This window comes from Leuciscus leuciscus (genome assembly GCF_965113295.1).
Source record: "Leuciscus leuciscus genome assembly, chromosome: 7".
NCBI classification, from domain to species: domain Eukaryota; kingdom Metazoa; phylum Chordata; class Actinopteri; order Cypriniformes; family Leuciscidae; genus Leuciscus; species Leuciscus leuciscus.
This window is the reverse complement of record NC_138731.1, coordinates 25,368,864-25,378,439: the sequence shown is the minus strand read 5'-3', so window position 1 is coordinate 25,378,439 and position 9,576 is coordinate 25,368,864. Positions and strand designations below refer to the sequence as shown.

At 35.2% G+C, this 9,576-nt stretch overlaps 1 protein-coding gene across 1 annotated transcript; it reads right to left on the bottom strand.

Moving 5' to 3' along the window:
• Positions 1-1,482: 1,482 nt before the first annotated feature.
• Positions 1,483-8,841, bottom strand: tnfaip6 (tumor necrosis factor, alpha-induced protein 6). Its single transcript, XM_082175315.1, has 6 exons — positions 8,622-8,841; positions 6,033-6,170; positions 5,001-5,162; positions 2,185-2,413; positions 2,017-2,057; positions 1,483-1,859 (listed from the first exon to the last, which is right to left on the bottom strand). Exons 1-6 carry the CDS (start codon positions 8,743-8,745, stop codon positions 1,738-1,740), a joined length of 816 nt encoding a protein of 271 aa, XP_082031441.1. The 5' UTR covers positions 8,746-8,841; the 3' UTR covers positions 1,483-1,737.
• Positions 8,842-9,576: the final 735 nt, after the last annotated feature.

Below are 9,576 nucleotides of genomic sequence, written 5' to 3'. Positions count from 1 at the left end.
ATTAAGACACTATGGTCATTTGTTTAGTTTATTATTAGTAAAATTGCTCACCTAACATTACAGTTTGCAAATGTAACTTACAGGCATATTAGCAGCTATACCTTACCTCAATTCTCTGATCGATGGAAATGCTAAATAAGGTAAAATATATAGGCTAAGTGTTATCTGCATCATAATTCTTACTCTGAAGAAAAATGCAAGAATTTTATATGCACTCTTAAGTTCTCGTTCAACTCTTTTCACTCTTTTTTTCCCCCATCAGTTATTCGCTGCAGTGTTCAAAAACGTATTGGCAAATTCTGTTTTTTATTTTTTATTGTTTTAGTTATTCGTGTTATGTTGTGTTGAGCAGAGTTGCTACGAAGAATGTCAACAGTAACAACTTATGCCTTACGAGAAATGAAATTATGTCATAATTTTATTTTCCTTATGCATTCTAAACCTGTATAACTTTATGTATGCATAGAAGATATTATGAAGAATGTTGGTAAACCAACATGCAAAAAATGCTTTGGTTACCATTAACTTATATTAGGCCTATACACACAAAAAAAACACTCAAAAATCCCTGAAAAAAAAGTGTTATGTTACACAGAAAAAGAAAGTCATGTTTGGAACAACATAAAGGTGAGTAAATTATTACAGGATTTTCATTTTGGGGTAAACTGCCCCTTAAATAAAATGTTTTGTTTTTTTAAGCAATCATCTTTGTCATAGCCCTAATTTCAGAAGTAATCCTAAGTACACAAGTGTTTCTTCAACTTCAAGCACTTTATGGGTCATTGACAAAAAAAAAAAAAAAATGTTTTATAAAAATCTTTTCAAAACTGATGCAATGCATATCTTTTTAGTCATGAACAAGATTCAGTTGTTAAATAACATTTTAAAAAAAAATTGACTGTTTTTATGTCAGGGGGTACAACCAAATAGTTGTTTGTATGTAACTGTTGTCCCACCTCACATGGAAAGTGTACCAACCCATACTTGAAATGAGCAGTTTTTACCTAGATAGAGAGATCTACAAACATTTTCACTCTGCCACAAGGATCAGTTGGGCTCCTCTGGATGATGCATTATCATGTTTACTGTTTTTACCATAATTAAAGAGCCATGTTTGCAGTTGTGCCACCCTGACATTTGAGATTATAAATATTTTTATATCAAAAGTTTTTCAATTATCTCAACAGCTTTAAAACTATTGATATTTATCTAATTTGTTTAGGTTTCAAACCTAAAATGATGCCATGAAGTTTTTTTATTTGTTATTATTAAGACACAATTTTAAATAGTGTTAGTATGTTCATTTTTTCAGACAGTTGCACCGCCTGACATTTTGAGGGTTTAAAATAATAAAATAATAAGTATTATTTAAATGTAGTAAAAATTAATTAAACTAAAAAGGTTTTATAGAATAAAGTGATAAATGTCATGAATTTATCAGATTATTTTAAAAAGAAATAATGCACTTCACACAAAAATACGCACATTTTCAATGGGTTTATTTATATTAAAGCCAAGAGATTTCAATTTAATTATTTTGGTTAAATGTTGTTCACATTACAACACTGTAAAACATTCAATACAATTTTGAAAACTGTTTTATAAGAGTTTTTGAAATGTGCACATGCCCATACACCTACATTTGAGATTATTATTAGCTTGAATATTGCACTGTGGTTATAGAAGAAATATATATACACTTGTAAAAATAAGTGTGATTGGTGTATTAAACAGTGGTCAAGAGGAGGTGTCAGCATGATCTTCAAAGAGCTGAGAGGAGTTCACAGCGATGTACTGTAGCTGAAACCCTCCAGCCGTCACAGAAGAATCAGAGAGGAACTTCAGAGTCATGACGTTTCCTGAGCAAGAGACAACACAGAAACAAATTTACCATCTCTGATCTCTAGTTCACTAACCATAAAGAAGCATGAATTAAAAAAAAATTTTTTAAATAATAAATGCATTCAAACTGAATGCAAGAGAAGCACTTTTGAACTTAAAATGACTACAACAGACCTGTACTTATGAAGTCCTCCGGAAGTTCATCCCCACAGTATCTATCCAGAACAGACACATTTATTCTATTATTTTTGGATTTTAATTTTCTTTTTGTTAAATTGTAAACTCTCAGCAAATGTAACTTAAACGCCTATAGTGAATAAAACATAAACAACTATTATTTACCTGCCAACAAAGCCTGAAACATCATCATAGCTGTCATAGATCTCCAGAAAATCACTGAGGCAAGCTGTGTCCTCCTCAATGTCAAAGTCTAGGAATTGCAGGCGGATTCTCTGGCCGTAGCGCACACGAATGTGCCAGTAGCAAATCTGCTCATCCTGGTAGTCCTCTGGATAACCAGGAGAATCTAAAACCTTCTCCTGATCTGTGTGCACTCCTCCACACTCCTTTGCTGCAAAGTCAGTAAAACAGGTGTACGAATTAATACATAAATATTTCTAAATGAAAAATCAAATTAATGAATAAATAAATAAATATCAATAAATAAAAAATCTAATGAGTAAAGGTGTACAAACTGGATACAGACTAAATTTAGACTATAAATTTGTATTCATTTATTATAAATTTGTTTATTTATTTATTTATTAAATAAGCCAACCCATCATGTTTGTCTTGTAATGCATTAATCATCCAAATATCTAAATGAAACTTTCAGGCAATGCTTTGTCAAATCATTATTCAAAAACTTTTCTATTCTAGTATTGTGTGTGTGTTTCAGGTATTCCCTACATTATTGGGACAAAATATCCCCACAAAGATGGCAATATCCTAAATCCTTGTCCTTATGTGAAAAATGTTTGGTCCCCATGAAGAAAACAGTTTATAAATACTGAGAGAAGTTTATTGAAAATGTAAAAATGCAGAAAGTTTTCTGGGATGGGTAGGTTTAGGAGTAGGGTTATGGATAGTTCCCATAAAACATAAAAACAAACGTGTGTGTGTGTGTGTGTGTGTGTGTGTGTGTGTGTGTGTGTGTGTGTGTGTGTGTGTGTGTGTGTGTGTGTGTGTGTGTGTGTGTGTGTGTGTGTGTGTGTGTGTGTGTGTGTGTGTGTGTGTGTGTGTGTGTGTGTGTGTGTGTGTTGATTTATTAACAGTTTCATCAGATGAGATGACAGTCAGGTGTAATGACTGCTTATATGATCAATTGGGAGCTTACTTAGAATGCCATGTCTAAAAGGACCTTTCACAGGTCATCTCAACCTGAAAGTGTGTGGTCACCATTTACTCTTTGACTTCTCTCTGAGATCACTGTTGACTCAAGCTCTCCATAGAATATCTTTCACTGGCTCATTATGATAAATCAGGAGAAAAGAGCCAAACTCAGCTGGGTTTATGGTAAAACATTATTAAACCTTGTAAAACTTTCACTTTTAGATTACTCACAGTAAGAAACATTTTACATTAGACTCTTACATATTCACACAAGAAAAAACAGCCAGAGAAAACAAGCAAGGATTTTACAAGAAATGTAACTTATGTGAATAATGTCCTGTGCTGCGATCCACTGCCCATATGTCATCGTGTGCCATAAAACAGCCATCACCTTTTCCCCTCAATGTTTAGTCATGGTTGTCTTTGTCTAGACCACAATTTATCCCACCCTTATAGTTTACAGACCAATGAAAGGCTGAAAAATGATATAAAGAAAAGGTCTTTAACTTATGGAGATTTATACCTTACTACCACGCTAATGACTACATTACAGTCCCAGTTAAGGGTTTTTCCCAAAATCATTGTTAGCCAACTATCGTCGCAAGTTCCATAGTTAGCATTTCCCAATCATTTCTATTTCCCAAAACCATAGTTTCAACGAACATTCGCAAACAGCATCACAAAGTTGGTATGACTGTTCTTGACCTGTGGTTAGAAGCATAGTTACTTGTTTATATAACAAGTGGACTTAATAAATCCTTATCTTGACCAAAAAAAAAAAAAAAAGCTGGCATTCAGTACAATCTATGGGTACGTTTACACAACAATAATGTACTGGAAAAGTTTTTCTTTGCGTTTTTAGCATCCAGACAACGTTGTCAAAACGATCCCCGTTCACATGGATCCATGAAAACAATTAAAAATGCTGTTAAAAAGACTAAACACATAATGCATGCGCATGACGTCCCCGTTTTCACAAATTGGAGTTTTTGATGCTTACACAGAGACAATAACGGTATAGTTTTCAAAAACCTACACTTTGAAACCCGTTTGCATTTTCAGGCAAATGGATGGACATTTTTAATTGAATGTAAACGGACCCTATATCTTTCTTTTCAAATATACTCAAATTTAATTTACGTCTTTTAAGGGCAGTTTACACAAGACCATTATCGTCTCTGTGTAAACTGCAAAAATGCGAGTTCATGAAAACGGTGACGTCCTGCGCATGCGTATTATGTATTCATTCTACAGTATATGGGACCCGTATGGGACGAAGTGTTTCTTTATAAAGTGACATCACTAACTGCTGGCCTGGCATGCATAATAAAATTGTTGGTCGTTTTCAGTGTGAACAAGGACCGTTTTTGAAGAACGTGCATGTTCGAACGTGTATCACACGTCAAATTAAGCAAAATAACTGAGAAAAAAGAGAATTAGTCCTCAGATGCATTTCTGTGATTTATAAAATTTGGCATTAATCAATTCTCAAACAAATTAATTAAAAGAAGTTATTACTCCACCATCAGTGTAACATCATTAACCAACATGGCTGAGCGGCAAATTTGCGTCGGTACAGTTTTGGGTAAAAGTCGTTTGTCGTGACTTGATAGTTTATTTCTTCAACGATGCATCATACTATGGTAGTAAAGCAGTGAGTTACGTCATTTGTCGGGAAATGAACCCCTGGATAGATTTCCCAAAAAGTTGTACAAACCTCTGATTTGCATCACTACTTTGTAAAAGCAAATATCTGTTGATTCCAAATCTCTCTTTGTATGACTAAATCCACCCAGATTTGTCTAACTGCCTCCTCTCAAACTCACCCTCAGGATTATAGCAGTAGACATCCCACTTCTCACTTTTGTTGAGCCGGTATCCGTAATCAACGATTCCGACCTTCCCGAAACCACAGTTGACGCCAGCTTTAACAATCGGATAGCCCACACGTCCTTTGTCAAACCATCCAGCTGCACACACATGGAACCCTTTGGGAGAAAGACAATATCTGTTAGTATAAAACATCTTTCAAGGTTTTTTTTTTTTTTTTTTTTTTTTTTACATTAATATTAAATGATCTCAAATTCAATTAATTAGAAATTCAACTAATAAATAATTAAATGTGACCAAATGCAATATTAACAATTAATAATGTTTAAAAATTATTTAAAATAATTATAAAAATTAGGCCTATGTAAATTTCCATTATTTATTTTTCTCAATGTTCATATTATTGCATTGCAGTATTTCACAAGCAGATTCTGTAGAGACTGAATATAAGATGTTCTCTATGACAAAGCTAATAATTGAAGGTTTTTCAAGGCTATGAAGAATAAAGGGCTCTTGTGTTCTGAGGAGCCATGGTCACAATTTGAAGGCTGCAAAACAAAGATGGAAAAAAAGAAAGCAAAGCAGACCTCCTGCATAGAGTGCCATGGGTCTGTACTAACCACAAATGCAGTCATTACTGATCAGAGCTCAAGGAGAGAGTCTGGATCAAATTTACTCTTACAGTAAAGAAAAGAGAGTCATCTTACTAGAAAACAGGTGTTACTGCTCAGGCAACACATGACAATGACTTTTACAGTTAAACAAAACACTGGCACTGGAGAATGTCCATTGATTTGTTTATATGATGTGTGCAAATATTTAATATATCCAACTGTGAGAATGTTGATTATCATTCTGCTTGCTGACAGATTCAAAATAGTTTCTGATAATAAACAATTATACAATAAAACCTATTCAATGTGATCCAAGTTACAGGACTTGCTCAACACTTATGCCGTGGGCCAGACCCTCTCTAGCTGTTTCTTTTGACATCTGATCCAAGTGAGATTTGTAAGTGTGATACAAACCAATTTGTCGAGCAGCCTCCAGTTGATCATACGTAGCAAGAGCCCCCCCCTCAAATTTGCACACAGCCTTGGCTTCCTTATACGTCAGCTGATATCTTCCTTTGCGAGATTCGCGGTGGTAAACTCCAGCTGCTTGCTCTGTAAGGAGAGAGAAGATGGGTCTCATTTGACAACACTATCAGCTTCGAGGACTCATGTGAAGTTACCCTGGTCTGTTCAGCGTCTCAGAACAATGATTCTGCCTGTCTACTCAAATTACATCAGAACTAAAACAAGAAATGTATTTTAGAAAGTTTTTCCCAACATATATATTTTACTGTGCAGGACATCCTGAATACGTAAGGGACAAATATGCTGTACATCCAGTTTCTGTTGCTAAACCAGATGAGGCCTCTTTTTACCTCACAGAACATCATGCTGTTTTGCAGTTGTTTTTAAGCACGCATGCATAACCTTGAAAAAGTTGGATCCCGTCTCAAATGAGTTATTAGCCAGTGATTTTACTGTGTTGGCCTCAAACATCCAGGTTTGCAGAAGACTGTAACCATTAGTGAGCTCCAAACATGTCTCTGAGAAAAGCCCAAAATGGGAGACTCATTTGAAGAATGAATGTAGCAAGATACTGTATCTTGTTTAGCCCTAAGTGTTTTCAGATGTGTTGTAGTTGTTAAGCCACTTTGCCACCACAAGTAACTTTAGTTTTCAAACATTTGATAGAACTTCTGCTACTAGTTAGTGAGAGTACACTGAAATACGTGCTCTGATTAACTAGATTAATAGTCAATAGCTCTATAGACCATTTGGGTGTTTGCAAACATCGATGACGTGTTTTGTGGGAAGAGCCTACCTGGTGGCAGAAAATGACAGTTCTGCAGTAGCACTCTGGAAGCCACGTGATAAAACAATAAAAAGGTCATTTCGAGTTTATATTTCACAATTCTAAGAAGAAATATCAGAATTGAAAGATAAAAACTCAATATTCTGTGTTTTCCCCACAGAATTGCAGGTTTATCCACCAATTCTGACTTTTCCCCCCTCATAATTGTGATATCAAGAAAAAAGTCAGAATTGTGAGATAGGCCTAAAAAAATGCTGTAACTGTAACGCTATAATGGCCCTATGAACATGCTTATGTGCATATTATGTAGATCTATGTTTACATCAAATCCATGCTTTAATAGTAATCTAATCACCGCATGTTTCAACAGTCCAGTGGCTTGCAACTATAAATGTCTGTGTTTAGTGTCACAGAGCGTCTTCGACAACGGTATTCTATGAAGACCATCTTTTTTTGCATTCCGATTCTGAAATCCAAAGGTATTTTTTCTCTTATTCCGTGGTTTTGGCCCATTTTCCTCCACTTTTTACAACTGTTTTTCTGCCACCACAGTGCGCACACAGCTGCAAATGACATAACTGTGACGTTGACTCCAAATTGGTCTATAATGTAGATCTATAAAAGTTATGTAGCCCCGCCCCTTGTCAACGCTGTGCCTATTGTGTTGTCTTCCGGTTTTTATTTCCACAGCATGAAGGTAAGATCTTACGGATTTATGAATGAACCGCTCGTTTTAAAATCTACTGACATTTTTCATCCAGTTCAAACATTACAATGCTAATGATAACTTTAGTTAATAAATTCACATCACCAGCTAAAGACTCTTCGACAGCAATGCCATAGGAATGAGCTAACACAAAAACGGAAGTTCAAACAAAATTCTAAAGAGGGCTGCGTGCTTGTTGCTCTGGCGGTAAAGGTTTATTTGCCTATGGATCAGTGCAGAGCACGCATTTACCTGATTTCATATACGCTAAAGAGCAGAAGTGGGGTTCATCTGAGGTAACCATTATCAACTTCCCTAAGTTTCAGGCGTACTTCGATGAAACACAACAAGAAGGCTAATATAATTTTTTTTCTAATATTTTATCATTATATTTAGTACCGACTAAATGTAAAGTTAATTCTTGAAAAGTTACTTCTATAAATTCAAATCTACAAAACCTTTTTGTGTGTGCATGGTTCCAGTCGTATACTATTTATCCACCCCCATAATTCGCACACTAACTTATTTAAATGGTTTAAACCAAATCACAGTTGGCTACAACTAAAACATTGGTAAATGTTGGTTTTACATGGAAAAAGAGTGAAATGCTATATAGCTATCAAATTCAGATTGTTCTTTCCTGTGTCTTACCAAACAACTCTAATCTACGGAGAAATGCCTGTGAGTTTCTTGAACCCTGCTGAAAGTGTTTTGAGGTGCCCTTGGGTAAGTTGCAGTACACAGTAACAGAATGAAGTCATTTCCCTGTGTTTACAAGGTCCTTCAGACTGGCTGCACTATCAGCCTTCACAGAGCCATAAATAAGCCTCTCGCATGGTTCTAAATCTAAATGCACACAACACATGCAGTATAGTTGTAGAACATAAACCCTGTTGAACAGTAAATTAAATATTTTGCTTTTTAAAATCATTATATAGTTGGAGGGGAAAACAAGAAAGAATTAGTTTTAAAATATTGACAAGTCATGTCACTGATTCTACTTAACACAGTTTGGATCAACAGTAAGAACAAGTGAAATAAATACCCAGCCAGATAGAGTTGTGCAGTATTCCATTCTTGTAACCCCAAGCTTCAGTCTCCTTCAGGACAAATATAACGGCGAATACAGCCGTTAACACGCGCATTTCTCTCACTCCGCAGCGGATCATACAGATGTTAGTGCAGCTGTCACCCAATGAACTGTGTGAAACACATCATGCGAAAGCCGAGTTTAAATGGTTTTCCTGCCTACTCGATTAGGTGTGGTCTGACGTGTGATTTCAGTGAATGATGACGATTTTGCGGAGGGCTGGATCGGGGAAGACCCCAGAGCAGAGCCATATATGCCCTGCTAGAATAAGCTTATAGGCTACGGCTACTATAGGCTACTTTATAATAAATAAATAATGGACTTGAAATATTTTTTTGCGTCCATTAAGATAAGTATTAAAAAAAGTAACTTGTATTGCAAATGACTTTTCCAAGTTACTTTTTTTTAATACTGTTATTGAATGCTTTGGTAACGTAGGCTATTTAGCAACATTCAAATGCCAGAAGGCCTGTTTTTAAAATTAAAAACACGTGTGTAATTACAAGCGTGAAGTAGCCTGTTGTGACGAAATCATTGCTACACTTTAATTGAAACATTGTAACTTCACAGATCAAATTTTTTAAATCTAGGCTACAAGACATATTTTAGAGACACTACCACTCCAGTCTGATGAAAAGATGGAAGTATTTTATTTGTTTATAGAGAATATAATATTAACTACAAATTAACTAATTTTTATTTTATTTTTTATATATTGTAATGCTTAAAACATTACAATGTAAAATAAAATAAAAATAACACACACACACACACACACACACACACACACACACACACACACACACACACACACACACACACACACACACACACACACACACACACACACACACACACACACACACACACATATACACACACACACACACACACACACACACACACACAC